Consider the following 21,753-nt stretch of genomic DNA (forward strand, 5'->3'; position numbering starts at 1 on the left):
AAATTGGCTTAATAACTTCTAATATTAGCATTTTCTCAAATGCTAATTCATTATACTTTAGTTTCACCTTGTTGAAAATATAACTGTATTTACTACCTACAATTTTACACACATACTGGCCTAGAGATGAAGGGGTGTTAAGTATAGTTTTGTAACCTTTGTGGTTAAAAAGCTTTACTTGTATTCTGCTTGGCAAAAAAGCAGTTCCGATTTTGTTTTGATTTTTAAACTGTGCTTAATATTTTTCTTACATTAATGGCTTAGTAGGAAGTCCAGTTGTACTGTAAAATGGAAGTTCGTGGATCTACCCTCTCAACTGATTGTGACTGGTAACATTAATCTTGAATAATACAAAATACATTTGGGGTATAGTACGTTTGCACTTAGTCATGTTACAAGCGATGTCCATTTATAAATTATTCTCATTCAGGCGTGGCTCGAATTAAAGTCTCTTTTGTGAAGCCGCCCCAAAATATACATTAAAAGAAATTTATCAACAATGTATTATAGAATTTAAATTATCAGAATGCATTTCACATATTCCCAAACAGATTTAAATAATTGTGGTCAATGTTTTTGGAGCTGTTGGTATGTGATATCAGTGATATTTTTCAGACGGGTAGGAGCTAGTCTTAAGATTGTGCCTAGAAATGTTCCTTAGCTCTGCGTAGCAGAGGTTTGGGGGCATGACTTCCTCAGAATACAGCTCTTACAGGCGTGCGGAAGGCTCTGGTGTTTCAGCCTAAGGGCGTCCTACCAACCTGCACACAATTTTCATGTCCCATTGCGTACATTGAAAGGGAATGAAGAAAGTTGCTGTAACTTCACCACCAAATCCCTATCTCTCTATATCTCTCTTATGCTTTGATGCATCAGTAATTGATGTTCAGTATTATTATTTTGATAGTTTTGTAGAGAGGTTTTTTTTTCTGCCATTGGCTGTTCTATCCACTGTTGGAATTAGTTTGCAGATGTATCACCAGAGTGCACAAGATTACAGTAACGTAAGTATTGCCACCTAGTGAGGCTTTCAGAAATGATCAGAGAAAGAAGCACACGAAATATATCCCTGCCCGAAATATGCCCTGTTACTTTAGTTTCCTTGCTAGATGACTGCAGGTGACGTACGTTATTAGCAAGTTTCTTTTTGGGAATGTATTATGCATGAGTTCAGTGAGTTTATGTTCTTGCTAATAGCAACAGCTTACCATGAGTTCGAAAACAATGCATCATGAATTCGTTCTGCAGTTTATCAGGTAAAATTTTGTAACTGTGGTTAGGGGGAAAGTGAAGGAGCGTGGTGCACCCAGAACCGATGTAAACATGAATCAAGAACAAAACTGTAAATCCAGGCAAAGGTATAAACACTATTTAAACAGAGCAGTGCACAATACAGCTGAGTGGTCGTGTGTGCCATACCACTTAAAATGCATATTTTTGTATTACACAAGTGTAAATGACAAATACAGTGCAGTTGCTCAGATGGCTCGTGTCAGCCAGTCACAGCAAAAGATTTATGACCTCGTGGAAACATCACTGTTTCATCAAGTGGACTCAAAACACCACAATGTGAGTGCACAAAACATTGAAATCTGAAGTTTAGAAATGAAAATACCAAAAACATTAAGCACATACAGCAAAGCTAACATACACCGCGTTAAAGATCTCTCCAAAGTGCATCTTTTAGTACAATTTGTTGTGGTAAACTGTCGGGAAATGTGACATTTAGGGATAAATAAGCTATCTGTATATTTTATCTTGGAGTTAGCTTTTGATGTTATTTAGTAGTTGATTATAAAACTGAAAAAAGATACAGTATGTAAATGTTTGGCTAGAGTGTAATATTGTCCCTGTCCCCTCCCCCTCCCTTCTAAAATTTTGGTTCTGACAGATTGATCTGTAGCGTAACCCAGAGTCTAGGTTAGGTCCAATTAGTAAGTGTTGCAGCCTTTCCCAGTATGGAAACCAGTAGCCGTGCCTGTACTCAATAGTCAACATGTATATGAAGGTCTTTGCAGTTATATTCACTCTCCTTTATGTGTATGTTCTGTGAGAGATAAAATGCATACCAAATTTTTTCGCTTCCTATTGATAGTCTACCTGTATATGAAGTATGTGGCTCTTGCAAAGATCTTGCCATCATTTTTAGTTGTTTAGTTTCGTGCTTCCTCTAGAGAAATATCTAGTCTCTGCACTATCTGTCAATTTAACCATTCGATTATGAGTCACTAGTCAGAAGGGAATCTGAAACAGGATTGAGAATGGAAGAAGAGCTCATTGTACTAAAGTAGTTTCACTCAAAATGTTTGCAAGCCTATCTTGAACTTATCATTTCAACCAGATGACTGAAACTTATAATGTATTAGACAGTAACCTGTATTGGGTTCATGGGAAGAGATAGTTAAATTCATTAGGTTATGGCTCGTTCCTGTGATTTGTATGCATCCAGTTACCTCCAGTCTAGTAAAGTTGCTGTCACTTTTGACCAGTTGGTCATACAGGCCCTTAATTACTGACAGTGCAGAAAATTTATATCGATGCAGATTCACAACATAGCCCAAATAATTATTGATCTGGATACACTTTATTATCCCATCTTAAAAAGTGCAAAAACTAAACGTGAAAAGATGTTCTTGCTTTTTAATCTTTTTGAGTGCACCTGACCAGAGAGTTTACATTATCTGTACACAAAAACTTACTCAGTTTTTTGTCTGATGGTGGTGCTGTACGCTGCCAGATATTTGTAATGAGTGGCCCACAGTCACATAATGTAACTTATCAGTTGTAAGTTGACTCTGTGAATTTACCTTATTGTATGGTGGTGTAACACACTGTATTTCCACAGTTCTGAAGGTGCTGAGAGAAACATGTAAAGTAAAGAAAAAGTTACATGTGACTTGTGGTGGCTGTACAATTGTAACAAAATAAGTTGTTTTTTTATGACTTGTCAAGCAGAAAATCCTCATCTCAGTTGAGCATGTTGTCTGCTAACTGTATTTCCACAGCTTTCTTGACCATTGAATCCCAGTAAAGTGAGGCTGTGGCTAGTATCTTTACTTTCTCGTAATCCATAGAAAGACCAATGGAAATACAGTGTAAAGCCACTGCTGATTTGTTGGGCTGTAGAAGGTGGGAGTGTCTCTGGTGTTAGAATGCACTATTCTTGGACAGTGTGAGCAGTTTTTCTTATGTAACTTGCACCACAGTGACAAGGAATTTAATAAATAACCACCTTTCATAAAAACAGGCCATCTTTCACAGATCCCAGGCCAGATCCTTGGCCAGTGGTCGGAAGATGACATCCATTTTATGCTTCTTCATTATTCTGGCAATTTTTGAAGAAACATTTCCCGCATACGCTAGAAAGACCATAGACCACATTTCTTCCTCTTGCTCTTCCTTTGATTGGTCTGGTGTTTTCACTTGCAGTGCTCTCTTAACGAGGTGTTTTGTATATTCATTTTTATTGAATATTTCTTCCAAATCTATCAGTTCATCCTGTAGGCTGTTGGTGTCAGACCTTGCATAGAGGCCCTTTTTACCAAAGGTTTTAAGTGTGCTCATTTTTTGTGAAGAATAGTGGCAGATGGGTGCCTGCACATAAAAATTGTTATGAGTAGGCTTGTGGTACACTTAGCCTAAAAGCCTATCCTCCTCACGCTGAACTAATACATTTAAAAACTGTCCACAGACAACCATTTCCCATTCCATGGTAAATCTGATATTTTCATGAACGGAGTTAAGATGCTCAGGGAACTCCCAATTTATCTTCACCATTGTCCAAACTATAAATATGTTATTGACATCTCCAGAACACACTTGGTTTTAAAACTGTGATGTTGATTTTTTTTTTTTTTCAAAGTCCTCCATAAATAAATTGGTTACTGTGGGTGAGAGTGCTACCATGGTGACACTGTCAGTGCATTCAAAATATTGGCTATCAAACAGAAAGTAAGTAGAGATTATTGTATACTTAAATAATGCTGTTATCAGCAGCAGTTACTCTAGTAAACAAGGAGATGACGTCAAAGCCAACCAGTAAATCAGAAGCATTAATTTTCAATGTTTTTATCCAACTAATAAAATCTAATGAATAATGGACATTGTGTTCGTAATTACTCAGTACTAAAGCTGATGAGGAATCTTCACTGACTACTTTTTCAACATCTGAGATTCTATGAGAATGTCAAGGCACTGACAAGCTGACGGGTACTGCATTTGAGGTTTCTTAACTTTCTAAAGTTTTATTTGATACTCTAGTGGAATTTCAGTTGTACATTCTCTGATTTTACATTTTTTGCCGTTGTATGCCATAAATTCTTATCTGCTGTGAAAAACGCGTAACATCAATTTGAAAACTCCCTGGTTTCATGTGTCTTCCTAGTGAGGCGCCAACACAACTTTGAACATTTGGCTTCACTGTGCAGTTATGACAAGGCTACTGTCAGGTTGCGGCAACAATGGAAAAACAGGACAGTCTAAGTGAAGTGTTCCGGACCAAGCCAGTACATGACGAAGGAGCCCAGGCGCCACCTTTTCTTGTGCCACTTATAACTCTGTCTTGTCTTTTTGCGTGTGTCTCCAATGTAACATATTCAGCAACAATATCGATCATCAGCATTTTAAATTCAAACACTGAGTCTCAGAGAATATGCTCGGTCAGAATCAAGGAAACTTCGGGCATTTCTGGTTGGGGAGCTTTTATTTGCTGCAGACTTAAGTTACCCAACAGCCAGTGCAGGCACCACACCACACTAAAGCCGGTTTTACACTAGCCACTTGTTGGTCAAAATCAACTACTAAATGTGCATGCGCCTTTCTTGCTTGTATATAAATCAGTGACCAACCATGACACGAGTGAGTCTATGGTGTCAATGATCTATAGATTGTGCCGAGTGTGGAGTTCAAAATTTCCACGTATGTTGCACACTGTGGATGCACAGAGACGAAGGACTATGGCAGCATCAGTTAACACGAAAGGTTCTGGTTGAGTTTACTCCTAGTATGGAAATGGATTTTGTGATTTCATGTCATTTAGTCTTCATTGTATTCTACAATAATGATGGAAGCTGGAGAAATGAATTAAAATTTGTGCCATGGCTGGGACTCAAACCCGGGTCTCCTTGCTTAGTAAGCAGGAATGCTGACCATTACACCACCACAGCACTATGGTCAACATCACTGTACTGACTGCCCAGGTCCAGTGCCCTCCCCAATACAAACTCAAATTCATGTCTTCAGTTTAATTTCCCCCTAAACCGTCACTATTGCCGGGGGCTCTCTGGCATTGGAATAGCACCCCAGCATTGGACATAATGGGGAAGGCTTGTACCTGAGGTGAATCTAATAGATCATATAATTAAATTATCCCTGAGACATTTAAGTCTCATCTTTATCTGCAATAATGATGCAAGCTGAAGAAACAAATATAAAATTTATACTACAGCCAGGACTTGAACCTGCGTCTCTTTGCTTACTAGACAGGAATGCTGACCATTACACCACCACAGCACTATTGTCAACATTGCTGCACAGACTACCCAAGTCCAGTCTCCTTCCTGCCTAGTAAGCAAGGAGACTGGGGTTAAAGTCCTGGCCTTGGCACAAATTTAAATTCATTTCTTCAGCTTCTGTCATTATCGTAGATAAAGATGAGACTTAAATGTCTCAGGGAAAATTTAATAACAAGATCTTTATTGTGTTGTTTGCTTTGTTTTAGTGGGACACTGAAAGGTTACACAAGGGCCTGGTATTTTTTCGTACTAGTGTTCTCCTACAAGAGAAACAAAATATATGAAAGAAAAATTTGTTTGCATTTTATAGAGAAAGAACCTCCACTGTACATAAATAAGAATGTAAATAGATTAATATATTTTCGTGAAAACTATTTCAACAGTGAAAACCCAGAATTACTGGACGAGAAAAATAATTTTCTATGTTATGTGGCATCTAGCAAAAAACAAGATCTCTTTTTAAGGCTTTTATATTTAAATGACATAGGTATTCAAACTGAAAAGATATAATGAAACAAGACTCGTACCTCTGATTACCAGTCAGAAGCACTTGATTGTTATTTTCCTCACTTTTATTATTTTATGCACCATGGAAATGCTGCTAGAATATGCACCTTTGTTTAAAAATCTGCGTTGGCCATGAATTGAACCCAGGCCACTCATATGCCAAGCGTGAATTCTATCACATAACCTATTGAAAGATCGATCTTTCTTTGGGATCTTAAAACACACTCTGAAAACTTCAAATTCAATATTCTCGAATTTTTGAAAGTTGTATGAGACTGCTTTGACTGCATCATACTTGAGTTCTGAACTTCAGATATTATAAATTTAAAATAAAAAGAAATATAAAATTTTTGTCATTTTTATTTGTTTTCTATCTTTCCGTTAGTTGTTCTAAATTCGTGGAGGTATATACCGTCTATGCAACTAAATGAAGGCAGTTTGTTTGTTGCCATACGCGTTTTGCTTCATTTATTTGGAAAGCATCATCAGTGGCTTGAAATACATGTTTCTTTCTACATACATACAGTAAGCATATTATGTGATAGATGGTCTCAGGAAATCCAGTTATTCCGGAATATTGAGCCAGATGTATGAATATCATGACTTTCTGTTGAACTCTGAAATTCTGCTTGGTCATTATTCATTTTTGTTTAAAAGAAGTCAAATTCTCATGACGCAACACAGCTGTTGATATTGATCTCCTCCCCCTCCCCCTCCCTCAGTCATTCCAGTGCTAGCTTTTTCACAGAACTCTTTAATGAAGAATACTCAAATCATTTAATGACCTGCTCCCAAGGGATGGAAAGACTGTAATTACTCATAAAACACACTCACTGTAATTAGGAATGTTTTTGTGACCCTTGTCAGCTAGTGTGGAACACTATGTTTGGTAAGTTTCTCACCTTAATAGTTTCAGTTGCTCTGCTGAGAATTATATGAGATTTTCATGCAGCATTCTTATACACACTCAGATGAAGTCTATATCACATACTTAGAGAAGGAGTATTCCATGAGCATTCCAGTAGTAATGGGCTTAGTTGGTTCTGGGACTTTTTGCTAATTTTACTTGTTTTAATTTGTGATTATTACTTCCAAACAGAGAGGTATGTGTGAAAGATCTCGACCATCGATCAGACTCCCGAGTGGAGGAGATAGTAATAGGCTTCAATGGCATAGAGAAGCAACTAAAAGAATTGAAAACAAATAAGTTGCCAGGTCTGGACAGAATCCTAAATAAGTTTTATACATTGTACTCTGTGTCATTGGCACTTTACTTAGCTTGCATTTATCACATATTTCTCACCCAGTGCGAAGTCCCAATCAACTGGAAAAAGAAAAATGGACCCACAAAATTGCAGTCTAATATCATTAACATCATTTTGTTGCAGAATTCTTGAACATATTCTCAGTTTGAATATAATAAATTTCCTGGATACAGAAAAGCTTCTATCCACAAATCAGTGAAGATTTAGAAAGCATTGCTTATGCAAAATTCAGCTTGCCGTTTTCTCACATGAGATCCTGTGAACTGTGGATGAAGGGCAACAGCGACATTCAATATTCCAAGATTTCCGGAAAGCAGTTTGACATGGTGCCCCACTGGAAACTGTTAACGAACGTACGAGCATATGGAATAGGTTCCCAGAAATGCAAGTGGCTCGAAGACTTCTTAGTAATAGAACCCAGTGTATTGTCCTCATTGATAAGTGTTCATCAGAAACAAGGGTATAGTCAGAAGTTCACCATGAAAGAGTGATAGAACTGCTCTTATTATCTATATACATAAATGATGTGACAAACAGGGTGACCAGCAATCTGCGGTTGTAGTATATAGGAAAGTATCGTCATTGGGTGACTGTATGAGGGTACAGGTTGACTTATTAAACAGAATTTCTGTTTGGTTATAATAGAGGGAAACATTCCACGTAGGAAATATATATCTAAAAACAAAGATGATGTGACTTACCAAATGAAAGTGCTGGCAGGTCGACAGACACACAAACAAACACAAACATACACACAAAATTCAAGCTTTCGCAACAAACTGTTGCCTCATCAGGAAAGAGGGAAGGAGAGGTCGACCTGCCAGCACTTTCATTTGGTAAGTCACATCATCTTTGTTTTTAGAATTTCTGTTTGGTGTGACGAATAGCAGCTTGCTCTAAATTTAGAAAAATGAAAACAAATGCAGACAAGTAGGAAAAACAATCCTATAATGTTGAAACACAGTATTAATGGTATGCTGCATGGCAGTCATGTTGATTAAATATGGAGGCATAATATTGCAAAACAATGTGAAGTGGAATAGCACGTGACGACAAATGTGAGCAAATGGTCGACTTTGATTTATTGGAAAAATGCAGCTCATGTGTAAAAGAGGTCACGTATATAACACTTGGGCAACCCATTCTTGAGTACTGTTAGTGTTTGGAATCCGCTACCAGGTTGGGAATTAAAAGAAGACATTGAAGCAAATCAAAATGACTTTGCTAGATTTTTTACCAGTAGGTTCGGTCAATATGGAAGTGTTAAGGAGATGCTTTGTGATCTCAAATAGGAATCCCTGGGGCAGGGAGACGATGTTCTGTTCATGAAATGCTGTTGAGAAAATTTAGAGAACCGGCATTTGCAGCAGAGTGCAGAACAATTCTACTAGCACCAACATACAATTCGCGTACGGATCACGGAGTCTAGATCAGAGAAATTAGAGTTCATACAGAGTGTTATAGACAGTCATTCTTTCCTCCCTCCATTTGTGAGTGGAACAGGAAAGGGAATGAATAGTAGTAGTAGTAGTAGTAGTAGTAGTAGTAGTACAACAAAGGACCGTTTTCCATGCATTGTTTGGTGGGTTTCCGAGTATGAAGATTAGTGCTTAATGTTCACTGTAGCAATAAATATGCTGCTGGATGTCTCATTATATGATTGTGACAGAGAACTGTGTAGTAAGTCAGTTGAAAGTCTAGTCCCAGTTAAAGCTGATCTGCAAGTACAGTCGACAGCACTAAAACTGGCAACCCCTCAGAATTCTCTGTCTGGGCATCAGCACAATCTGCCAACACTGTCTGATGTGAAAGTTTCAGGGTGACATACTGTCTTCTGCTCCAACTGTCACAGTGTTGTACCTGCCCTTGGTCTAGTGCTAAATGTCCCTCAATGTAGATATAAAGTCCCTAGTTCAAGTCTCCTTATTCCTTTATATTTGTTAACCACATTCAGCTGTCTGCTCAAGTTATCAGTGGGATGGAACCTTAAAGAAAATTTTCATCACTTTCTATCCCACCAGTAATAGCAAACCTTCCACAAACGTGTTAGTGGTTGCATCAAGAGCAGAACAGTTTCTGTATGAGAGTTTCCTCACCATACAGCAGCCCCCGGCCACTTGACATCAGCCACCACCTGGCCAGGTGAACGAAACCTGGTGCATCTTGGGCACATTTCTGCTCTCACATTGGTAGGCATAAAATTGTTTCTTATGGTGGTATGATTTTCCATACAAAGTAAGTTCTGTAAACAGAGTGAACACTCTGCAGTTACACAACATGCTTAGGTTACTAGGAGTGTGTTTATCAACTGTCATTTTCTTATTTGGAGTTCTAGTATTTGTCTCTCAGTTATGAATTGGCTTTTTCATACTTGAATCTTATGAACATCATTTAAGCATTATGTAATAGCTGTAGGTGGAAAAAGGTCTAACTTTGGCAACTTACTGTTTGTTTTGGGTTTAATTGATGTGTGAAGGCTGTGAAGCTGCTTTAAATGTTTGTGCCACATGTGAGGGGGAGTGCTGTCAGATAAATAACATCAGAAAAGAATTTTCTCATTTTAAGAAAGAACGTCTGGCATGGATGAGTTTCCACACTCAAAGTTTCTATTACTGACATATATGATGAACCATGACAGTGTAACATTTGTGCAGTATTTGCATTCAGTAGACAAGGTTCAGAAGCTAGTTACAGGGGCAATAAAGCTGTCACCAAGCAAGATATGAAGTGCATTTTTGCCTGGAAAGGAATTTCCTTTATGGTTGTTAAATAAGGAGCAGGGAAGGTGAACATTTGAGAGTACAAGATCTCAAGTAGTGCATGAGTGATAAATACCCCCGGATAGTTTTGTTTGTGAAATCAGCAGTGTGTGTTGTCATATAGTGGCATTGACACATTTTTGTTGGTCATTTCTCTTACAGTGTGACTGAAAGGTGTCTCAATTGTTTGCAACAAATACCAGCTTGTGATGGAGGAGTTCATAATGCACAACACAGTACCATTTTAGTTCCATCAGATGCAAAATATTATCTTTTCGCACTGCCCTTTGTTCAAGGAAATGTCTTTCATATGGGTTCAGCCAGTAATTTCTTCTCAAGGAGTAAACATAAGGCCATCAGACTATTCACAAGTAACAATATTGCGTAGGAATGTTCAATGAGTGAACTGACGATGTTCAAACAAAAACGCAGTAGTAGTCGCCCCTTTCATTTTTGTTGCTTTGAATTAGAGTATGTAGTACTCCCAAACCTGACTTCTGAACCTTGGCTATCGAAAGCAAATGTCACACAGAGGTTAAATGATCGCAGTTCGTCACATACGTCAGTTGAGTCTTCGTGAATGTGGAAAGTGTTTTCTGACATGATTTGTCCAACAGTAATCATATTGCCCATGACAAATGTTTCAAGCTGCCTCTGCAGCCTTCGCCTGTGTATTAGGCCGAAAGTGAACAATATGACTGAAATGTTAGACATTTTCCACTTGCAACTCTGTTTTATAATTCTTAAACATCATTTATAGGATTCTAATATGTATAACCCAATTCATAACTGCAAGACAAGTACTAGAACACCAAATAAGAAAATGTCAATTCATAAACATGCCCATAGCAGCAAGTTACGTATTTTTGTAATTGTGCATTTGTTACTATGTTTATCAAAGTTATTTCTTGCAGAAAATTGAACTGTAATAAGAAACAATTTTAGGTTTATCAATGCGAGAGCAGAAATGTGCCCAAGGTGCGCCTTGCCACCTTATCTGGTCAGACAGCAGTTGCTGGCGGCCACCGTAGGACAAGGAAACTCGTTGAGCAGAAACTGTTCTGATCTTGATGCAACTAAGAACTCTTACTCAGAAGGTTTTCCTGTTACTGTATTCTGGTGGGCTACAAATTGAAGCAAATTATCTTTGAGATTCCATCATACTGATACTGTTAGCACACAAACAAAATGCAGTAAAAAAGGGTGGGGGAATGAGGTGACTCGAATTTACGGCTTTATTCTAAATTGTGTGATGCTTAGCATTAAACCATGAGCAGATGCAGCACTGCAATAGCTCAGACAAAAGACAACACTTCTGCATCCTACAGTGTTGCCAGATCATGCAGGTATCTGAACTTACAATTTGGAGTTGCTTTGACTCTTCCTTCACCACCCTGGTCTGGTGTTCTCCTTTCTCCAAATCATGTACTCTTGAGTAAGTTGCATAACTATGATGGCGAAATGGCCAGTTTTATTCTGTCTTTTTGTTTTTTAAATAAAGCAGCAACTTTCATGATCTTTTAATTATGTAATTTTTGAAGTAGTTAAAAGTGTGAGCAATGTGCAAAGAGAGAGACATGGCCCATTGCTGGCACATAATGTAGTAATATCAGTACACACAAAGACCTTCATAGCTCATCCACATTCGGTGGAAGTATTTCTTTTGGTAATGACATATAGTCTTTTAGTAAGCTACCATACAGAAGTATGTAATTTTGTAATTAAAAATATACATTGCAGCTAGCCAACCAAATACAACAACAAAATTTCTCTTTATGTTTGAAACATGAAATAACCAAATTCCAATTGTAATTCGAATTTGCCATGTATCAGAATTTTATCTTCAGTGTTAAGATCAAATCATATATTTGTCTGTTTTAATGTTTCCTGTTACGTGTCATTACTGTTTTGTTGTCACATAAGACATAGTGTTGGCCTGTTTGTTATATGTTGTGATATATGTAACATTATTGATTTTAAGGTTAAACTGGAGCATGACTTTGGTTTTGAGGATGATGTAGTGATGGTGAACCTGGAACAGTCAATGGCAGAACTGAAACGTCATAAACTGGATTATGCAGGATCACCCCCACCACATGAACTTCCAAAGCGACCATTTGGACAATTCTCTGAACCAACATTTGAAAGAAAAGTGGGTCGGCGGAGCCATGAATTTAGTGCAATTGAGAAAGCAACCAAAGAAAGTGTTGTTTTGCGAAGAGATGCAGCAGTAGCTGAACACAATTCTACCAACTCAAATAGCAACAATAGAAATTCAAGAGTGTCAGTTGGTGATGGTCTGAGTGGTAAGTTGCTTTATGTAACTCATCTCTGATATTGACCATCATACACATTATTAGATACATTTCATGAAAATATTTCCATTGTCGTAATATTTCATGAGAATGTGACATGTGTGCATTGCATGGGAATTACACAAGTGTAAATCTTTGGTAATTGTAATTATTTATTATTGAATTTGTTTGTGTGCCTGTGTGTGCATTTTGTAATTTTTTAATACAATGCTCACATCAGTAATTATTGTAGTAATGCATTGTTCAAAATGTCCTGTTTGGAGTGCTGATGATACCATTTGTGTGCAAAAGTGTAGTGTTGAAAACTATATATGAATATTTATCAAAGTACTTTGCTGTTAATCCATTGCAATTTTTGCCTGCTTCTTCCCTTTGTAGATTTTGGCATGTATCCACAGTACCTTGTTAATACTTATGCAAAAAAGGCAATTTATTGTCATTAGTAGTACCTTTATTTTATCTTTTGTGTATACTAGTTGTATGAATCACAGCCAGTAGCCTTGTGCTTTATCTTGCGAACAATGAACAAATTCTAAAAAGTTAAACAGTGCTAATTTTTGGGTTCATTAACTTATTTAAGAGTGGGGTTGATATTCACTACAGAAACTCCATGAGTGTTAGCATTGGCAAAAAACATGCCAAATTACATTTAGTTGTCCGATTAGCAAAGTTTTCAGGTGAAAAGTAAGGCCCTAGAAATAATTATGTAGTATTCACTAACAAAGAGACACATTTAAATAAATTCCTATTTTGGGTAAACATAAAACCACACTCCATAAAAAGTAACAGAAAATGGCAGTGTCAAGGTGTTCCAATAATTTAGGCTAGACCGGGCAATTTGTAATGCGGCAGTCTTTAAGAAAGTTGTATGTAGGGCTTTGTGCATCAAAAAGTGGAATAACAGTGAATAGAAACTAGAAAACTTCAAGCGGCAGATGTAGAATGACATGCAATGAAAATGACATCCAACAAGTGGCCCAGGCAATTGACTGAATTATTCTAGGGATCAAAAAACATGAATTACAAAAACGGAAAAATTGTTCTGAATTTGCAGGATCATCAGGGCATTAGACATATCTTGAGCAAACTGAATGGTGTCAAAATTGCAAAGAAAGTGTATGGTTCGTGGCAAATTTATAAAATAAGATACATTGACATATTTGCCCATTCTATTGGTTTTTAAGATTTTAAAAATAAATCCAGACTTTTATAAGAAAAGATTGTAATCTCCCCTATCTTCACAGTTCCATTGCTTCCTTCTGAATCTTTGGAAATAATGTATGATCTGTGATTCCTACAGCTGTATTTTCTCCACCCCACCCCAGATTTTCACTGTTAAGTAACATTAGGTTTCAGTTACTAAGGTATAATCAATATCATGAAAGTGAAAACATGCATGAGCTGCTTACTTTTGTATTTTTCATTTCATACCTTTTTGTAAAATGAGTGTCCTGAGCATATCTGTTGTCAATCTTTGTGTGCTGCACTGTGCTATTGTGTTAATATATTTTTCAATATTTATTGTACAAAGCCTTCCTTATTTAAAAAAATAATTAACACAAACTATGTTCTAATTGTTGATATACTTCAGTCAGTATTAAAGTTTGCATGAAGTTATTTTTTGTGTACTTCTTGTTTATTATTGTGATTCATTTCTTCCATTGGTGATGGTTAACTGCACCATTTTTTTACACATTTCACAAAATAAACCCACACTTGAGTTCATTCAAAAATAAATGCTTTACAATACGAGGCACCTAGTACACACTTTAGTATTAGTGTGTTATTTTGGAAGCATGATCTCAGTTTCCTTCTTCTTTCCCATCCTTCCTGAAGTGTTGTCACTGTTCTCAGGTAACCACCATGAATTACAAAACATAGTCTTTTTTTTTTTTTTTTTTTTAACAATTGTTCATTTCTGTGTTATAAAATGCCTTTTAGCTTGACAGTTTCTTGCATTGTACATTTCTAAAGGCTTTCTTCATTGAGTGTGTTGGTAAATCATTTAAGAGTATGCAAGTTTTATGAATCTAAGCTGAACTTCAAAATAGTTGAATTCTTAATGGCAAATTGTCATATCTGAAAATAAGTCTGTCTATTTACACAGCTTCCTTCCAGCTCAGTGGAATTCACTTTTGATTGCAACATTATCTACAGTGATGTAGTTGACACTTATAAGCGAGATAAATAAATTTAGGATTCTTGAAAACATTCCTTGAGGAAACTTTTATTATTTCACTGTAATTAGTTTCAGCGGGAATTCATCCTCACATGGCTACATCTTTGTTTACATTCCTTTCCTACAATATTCTTTAGTTCTGGCAACTATCAGCCATTATTCATGTTTTCAGGAGTGCTGATAAAGAAAATGCAAGATTAGCTCTCATTTTGAAGTTATGATGGCCTTACGTTATTGCCTATATAAGCTTAAGCATTTATTTAGCTTGGAGTTATCCCTTGGTGAAAGGTCACTGCAGGCACAGCTGCTTTGCCTGGCATTCATATATTTCTGCTGGTGATACCCTGATTGATATCCAGCAATAATCTGCTAACGTTGATGTGCTCTATTTTCCATGGTATTTCATTACCATGTCTGAAATTTGCTGGTGGAAGTGTTCTCTGTACTCATCGGTTACAGCACCGAAGTTGTCAGGAAAGAAGTCCAAGTGGGAATCTATTTGCACCCCATTCTACTGTAGCAGTGTGGAAGATTTGCCACAAGACCTGTAAAGTTTCCTGCTGCCTTATTTCCTAGGAAGTTTGTTTACACTTGAACAAAGGCATCCCAAGCTAATGGAATTGTCTTGATAAGACACCTGTAGAATGGTACAGTTTGTGGGTCTGGAGACCCATGAAAATATCCTCTTTTATTTTTTCCTCACTAAGATTTGGAAATTTCTCGCACAGATAGAAAAATCCTTCCCCAGTTTTGAGCATGACCTTAACAAAATTTTTCATTTGGCCCAATTTCATGTCAAGTGCAGGGAGAATTACGTTCTTAGATTTGAGAAGTGCTTCATGCGTAACATTGTGAGATCTTGTTTAAGCGATAGACACTTGGCCAGTGTTTCTTGATGCAGCTATCCCAGAGGCACACAAAGCAACAGAATTTGGTGTAGTCATGTTGTAGCCCAAGTAATATGGCTGTGACTTTCAGACCCCAGAAATCTACCATTTAAAGTTACCGTAGTTCAATCTCAATAACAATTGTTTCATATTTTTCTTTCATGTAAGGTGCATACCGAATAGGAATCAATAGTAACATGTTTTCATTGTGCAGTATCACACACTTCAAACTTACATTGAAGGAGCCAATGAACAACCTCCACTGATCACAGTAGTAGTCGGTGGCAGATCCTGTTCACCACCACAAAATACCAAGTTCTTTTCACTTTCTAAAAATGGAAGGAATGGCTTACAGTAGTTATGGAATGCTATTACCTTTAGCATCTTATCAAGACAACTCTACTGTTGTAGTCTTGACGCCAACAGTTCAGCTTTGCCTTTCAGCAATTCCAGGTCTCTCGCTGTCATTAAGTTCACACTGTGTTATTTTGTGAGTCTCTGTACACTAATCACAAAAGAACGATGGAGCAGCACTAATTTCACTGCCTTCTTCATTGTCGCAATCACAAGGGACAGAAACAGGCAGTCCATCTCCGTGAGGCACTGGTCGCGTGGATGATGCTATGTTAGGATGGTCAAGCAAGACTTTTCTTCTTGGAAATACCATGTGTTAATGGAGTTGTCACACAAAAGTAACAATCAATCTCATGGTTTGATGGCTCTCGCCAGATCATAGTTATAGCAAAGTCCATGAAGATCTTTTACAATTCAACCACAAATGAAGACCCGTAACAGAAGATATGTTGCATACATTAGGAGCCCAGGGCTTGTCCTGGTCACCAATTTCATAGCCAAAGTACAATCTGTATGCCTTCCTGATATATGGCATTATTGGTCTCCTTTGTGATTTCAGTGTAGTCTGTCCGCTAATGTAGCATAAAGTGGAACCACTGGTTGCATGGACGATGCTATGTTAGGATCATTAAGGAAGACTTTTCTTCTTTACAAGGCATTTTCAATCACAGGATTTACAATTACCACATGCACTGACTATACTTCAGTAACATGTTCATCCAGCACATGATCAGAACACAGAGTGCAGCAGACTGAAACTACACTTAAATGGAATATGCTCCTCTCCTCCCTCCCCCTCCCCCTCCCCCTCAATCCCGTCTCCAACCATCCTGATTTAGGTTTTCCGTGATTTCCCTAACTCGTTTCAGGCAAATGCCGGGATAGTTCCTTTGAAAGGGCACGGCCGATTTCCTTCCCAATCCTTCCCTAACCCGAGCTTGCGCTCCGTCTCTAATGACCTCGTTGTCAACGGGATGTTAAAAACTAACTACCTACCTACCTCCCCCTCCCCCTCCCTCTTGTTGCTACAAGCCCAGGCTAAAGATAGCGACAAAATACACAAAGCTCTTGTTGCCTCAAACTTCATGACTGTCTACCAACAACGGAATTTCCAAGCCTGTATGGGAAGAGATTGACGATGAATTCCAATTGTCAAACACTATGCAAATTCATCATTGGAGTATACTGTTTGCTTTCACGAAGTTGATATTGATTTCATGCCAAACTAATCCATTACATTTCCACAATATCCAGAGTACAGTGTACTCAATATGTATATGAGATTCAGACATTTTGGACATAAAGTAAAAAGTTCAAAGATATATGTAATCTTAAAATAAAGCTGCCATCCACCTGAAAGTGGAGTTGAGCACCTTGCTGCTATTGGAGGTGGTATGCTCTTGGTCTTTTGATCAGTTAACTGACCTATGCAGCCAGTAATAGGGAGACTTCTAGAATGCAACTTGACGTTTCACTTACACAAGACATTGCTAAAAGTGAAAGAAGTGATCAGTTAATCAAAAATTATAGAAATTACTCGGTTCAGACTGAACCTTTTGATTTTTAGAAGACATGTAGTCACTCGGACACAGAACCACTCATCAGTAATGTAAATGTTGTCATCTGATGATAGGCCTCAGCTTGAAACTAGTCATAATATAAATGAATAATCAGGCCTTTTGAAGCAAACTTAATTACAGAGACTGCAGACCACACTCAGGACAGAGGAAAATAATCTGACAAATTTTCCTTCTTTATGTCGTAACAGTTTTTTTAATCTGCTTTTGGAGTCACTTTCTATAAAATAGATAGATATCTACATATTACTGTGGAAAAAGTATACCATGGTTCTGAAGCAGATCTGCAGATTCTTTTAAAACTTTTACTCAAAACAGCAGTAATAAATCATAAAAATTCACAGAAAGCATTATAACATGAAATTTGTTAGTGGTACACAAATTACACACACGTAATTAAAATATGTCTTTGTTTGTAGAGACGCTACTTTTTCATCAAACTTAAATATCAAATATGTAGGAACACAAAGTAGCAATTGAAAATAAGAAAGGCAAACCATTGTGCTACTTGTTCTGTTTTTCCACTGTAAGAAGACAGATCATTGTAATTGTTTACTTACCACTTCTAAATGAGACAAATCTAGTAGAGGTTAGTATAGGTTTTCCCTCTAGTCACTGTGTTCATAAAGACTGCCATTCGCCAGTTTAAAACAAAATATAGAAACAGTTGTAGAAGATGGCTGCATCACGGTCACCATAAAGATGAATTGGACCATATTTTTTAAATATATTTATGAACACGCATAATGATTCTGTTGTGCAGTGAGCACTTCTTGCCTAAGCAATAAGTTACTGCATTTTTTTCTGTAGTACAGAAGCAATTAAAGATGTGTAAAACAGCCACCACTATCAGTGCCCTCAAAAATCAGTTTTTTCTTGTAAATCTGCTAAATGTAATATCATAAAATGTACACAGTGTATCTTCTCTTGTTTAATTTCTCATTTGTGTTTGCACATGTAAACTTGAACCATCTGATCTATGTACTGTCTCCTTTAACCGTAATTCATGATTTTATATTTCTCAGCCAACTCTAACAACCTTCTTGGAAACACAGTGGGCCCTAATCTTCCTTCCTTGTACTTCTTAAATTGTACATCATAGCACGCTTTCGTATGTCCCATATTGAAAACATCTATCTGTAAGAAAGTTGCATATAACATTTGCCAAAACATTTATCATCTTCGTTATTGGTAAATCTACCCATAAATAAGTTCTATAAAGGGACTATGACATAAAGTGAATCCCATTAGTGAAGAATATTTATCATGGGATAAAATGGGACATTGAAATGGGGTTTCAGTTCAGCCCCAGACATAATTCTTGGTAATAACTCTTTTACCAGTGTTTATACTCTGCAAAACACAGAAAAATTAATCATCTTTGTGAAAAAAATACGGCCATCAAAAAGGCAAAAAATTAATCAGACTACTGAGATAAAAACTGGAAGAACAGTGTGCAAGTTCATTATTAACTATTATTGGTACGGGTTAACATGTTTCAGTGCATTCTTCATCCATCTTCCCCCTCCTCCCCTAATCGGAAACCAGACTTAGTAAATTGTTAGACAACCAACCACCAATGTCTAATGGAGTGCATTTGGCAGCTGGTCCACAAACTAATTTACAGCTACAGTATACAGTAGGCGACTGTCACCATATTCGCAACAAACTACTCCTAGGGAGAGATGGAGTATCATCCTAATATCTGGTAGGAAAATGAATTCAATATGTGGAATCTTTTTCGGTCAGGTTGTCAATTTGTTTTAGATGATAGTACATGTATTTGAGACTGAGGCTTGCTTTGAGGTACAAGTGCAGGCGGCATTTCGGGAAATAAGTATTCCAGTTTTACCGTGTTGATTGAGATGGCAGTAGTTTTACCACTCAGTACAATATCCAGTTTTTGTTCTTCTATTTTGATCACTCATGGTGAGACTGTGAACAGAGCATATAAAAATGGTTTGATGCCATCTGTATGCAACATTACTTGCATGCATGTTTGTAGTCCTGATGTCCAAAGATAGGTATGGTTCGCGTCTGGAGGTGAAAGCATGCAACGTGGTTCCTCAGGCGACAAATGAAATCTGACAGGCCATGGTCCAAAATGTTTCACCATATAAAAGCTTCACTGAGAATGTAATTAGTGTCAAGGACCAAGTAAGACCATAGGTAATGCAATTGTGCAGTTGGTGATGTGACACATTCATGTAGCTTTTAGGGAAAGATGCTGTCACTCAATGATATCATTGCTTGCAGAATGGTAACTGATGATGGAAGGTGCCACTGAATTTCCCGAGATGGGTAAATAACTCTGACTCAGATTATCAGCTGTGGTCCATAGTAATGTGTAGTGGACACACAAAGCGAGAAACTCGTTTGAAATGAAGACAAAGGCTAGCATCTCCACCAATATGTTCCAGCTGGCATAGCTTCCATCCAGTGGGTAAAAGAGTCAGTGGCACCCAATAGGTAACAGATATTAGGCGGAAGTGGACACACACCATCAGTGAGCACATGTGCAGACCACATTGCTGAGTCTGGAAATTCTCCAATGGACACATGCCCATGACAGGCTGTAATGACTTCTGTGGTCTCCAACTGGGTCACAAGTACCTAATTGCTTCATACGCAGACAGAAGCTCATGATTGTAAACACACTATTTCCTTTGAGAAGTGGAGAGCTTACATGACAAGGAGGCAAATGATTGCCATGTGCCATAGACGTGGGGTTACACTGCACCGATAGGTGTATGACTGGCATCGACTACTAACGCGAGTGGTGCATCCAATGCAGGGTGTGCCAGGATTGCAACATTTGCTAGACTTTGTTTCACTTAAAAACAGAGCTCATCTCATCTGTCCAGTGGATGGGTGAATTCCACAGAGGGTAGGTGAGTCCTCCATAGTTCTGAGACCAGTAAGTGCTGCAGTTTGTGGTTCTTGCAACTTGTCTGAGTGGAGCAAATGTTGCCAGTAAAAATTTGGCATCCCCGAGAAACACAATAATCCCTGGATGGTTTCTGCAATGGGATACACATGATTGCTTCCACTTTCTCGGGTAGTGACAGTGATCATGCAAGCAAAATTAGTTGGCACAGAGGTGATGTGAGGTTTGCTGAGAACACACTTGGCAGTGTTAAACACCACACAATCCTCTTCTAGGTGTTTGAAGATCTTCACGTGGTGTTGCAGATGCTGTTCTGCTGTGGCTGAAAAGATGAGAACATCATTCAAGTATGCAAAACATAATGACAGTTCGTGCAACTCAGTCATTGAACCACTGCCATGATTGATCAGCATAGTGCAAACCGAATGTCAGATAATGACTATTGAACAAATTGATGGAGTGACTACAGCAGTACGAAATGTCTTTGTTTGCCACAGGAATTTGTGTAGAAGCATTTGCATAATCTGGTACGCTAAACACAGTTGCAACACTTTGGCATACTATGGTATCTGACTGTTTTCTGGGAATCATCTTAAGTGGTTAATTAAGTCATTTTATGCTCATAACATGTTTATTTTTCTCATGAAAGTTTTTTGTAGGAAGTGAAATTCAAATAATTTGATTGCTAAAACACTTCATTTGAGCTGTGTGATGCCTGTGATGTCACTAGTTAGTATGCTGCTCCTAATGTCGTAAAGGTCATTCACAGATATATCTTGTTTTGTAATTTGAGTTTTGGAAAATGAATTACAAATGGTGTGTAGTACCACATTGTACATATACATATTTAAAAACCCCTGAAAATTTGTTTTCGAGTGTTGTGAAGAATGAGAACATGCATAAAATTTGGTTGTAACTCACTTATAGAGGTCCAAATGAGATAGCAATCACTACGTGTGTTTATTTCTGTGAGTATGATTTTGATGTAAGTAAACACTCCATGTGCACATCTTTTCACTTCTAGTGTAGTAGGTAGCATGCTATAGTTTACTTTGTTTGTAATACAGTTATGTCTGAACTTTAAATTCTATATCATATTACAAAATTTTAATATTTCTCTTCATTTTACACCTGATTAATTTGAGATGAATCACAAGGATAGTGTTAAGAAACCGTATTTCATGCCTGATGTAGCTCTTATTCTGAAGAATCTGAGAAACCATTTAAGAATAATTTGCCACTTCCAGTTGTCTCCATTGAGCCTGTTGTAAAGCTTTACAACTGTGAAAGAGAGAAAAACAGAACATTGCTTGGAATGTACAAGGAAATGCAATAAGACCAAGTCATTGTGATAAAATAAAAGTTGCCTCTGCATAATCCCTTCTAAATCATAGTGACCTATTTATACCAAATTTTAAAGTTATGGTCACGTATGCTGCCATCCCCCCTTTATTTCTGTTACAGAAACCAATATTATTTAGAAAAGAACTATGAACTTTCTGATACCAGC

The 21,753-nt window shown here is 37.5% G+C and overlaps 1 protein-coding gene and 1 long non-coding RNA gene across 4 annotated transcripts in view; one reads left to right on the forward strand and one right to left on the reverse strand.

The window, feature by feature from the left end:
- Nucleotides 1-21,753, forward strand: part of LOC126481267 (USP6 N-terminal-like protein) — a 284,510-nt gene that overhangs the window by 57,775 nt on the left and 204,982 nt on the right. For all 3 annotated transcript variants that reach the window (XM_050104896.1, XM_050104903.1, XM_050104911.1), the window contains one exon: nucleotides 12,026-12,350. In XM_050104896.1, the coding sequence (XP_049960853.1) occupies nucleotides 12,026-12,350 (325 nt within the window). The remainder of the gene's footprint in view (nucleotides 1-12,025; nucleotides 12,351-21,753) is intronic.
- Nucleotides 1-21,753, reverse strand: part of LOC126481283 (uncharacterized) — a 302,682-nt gene that overhangs the window by 7,152 nt on the left and 273,777 nt on the right. The gene's annotated exons all lie outside the window — the stretch shown is intronic.

This window comes from Schistocerca serialis, chromosome 1 (genome assembly GCF_023864345.2).
Source record: "Schistocerca serialis cubense isolate TAMUIC-IGC-003099 chromosome 1, iqSchSeri2.2, whole genome shotgun sequence".
Classification (NCBI taxonomy): Eukaryota; Metazoa; Arthropoda; class Insecta; order Orthoptera; family Acrididae; genus Schistocerca; species Schistocerca serialis.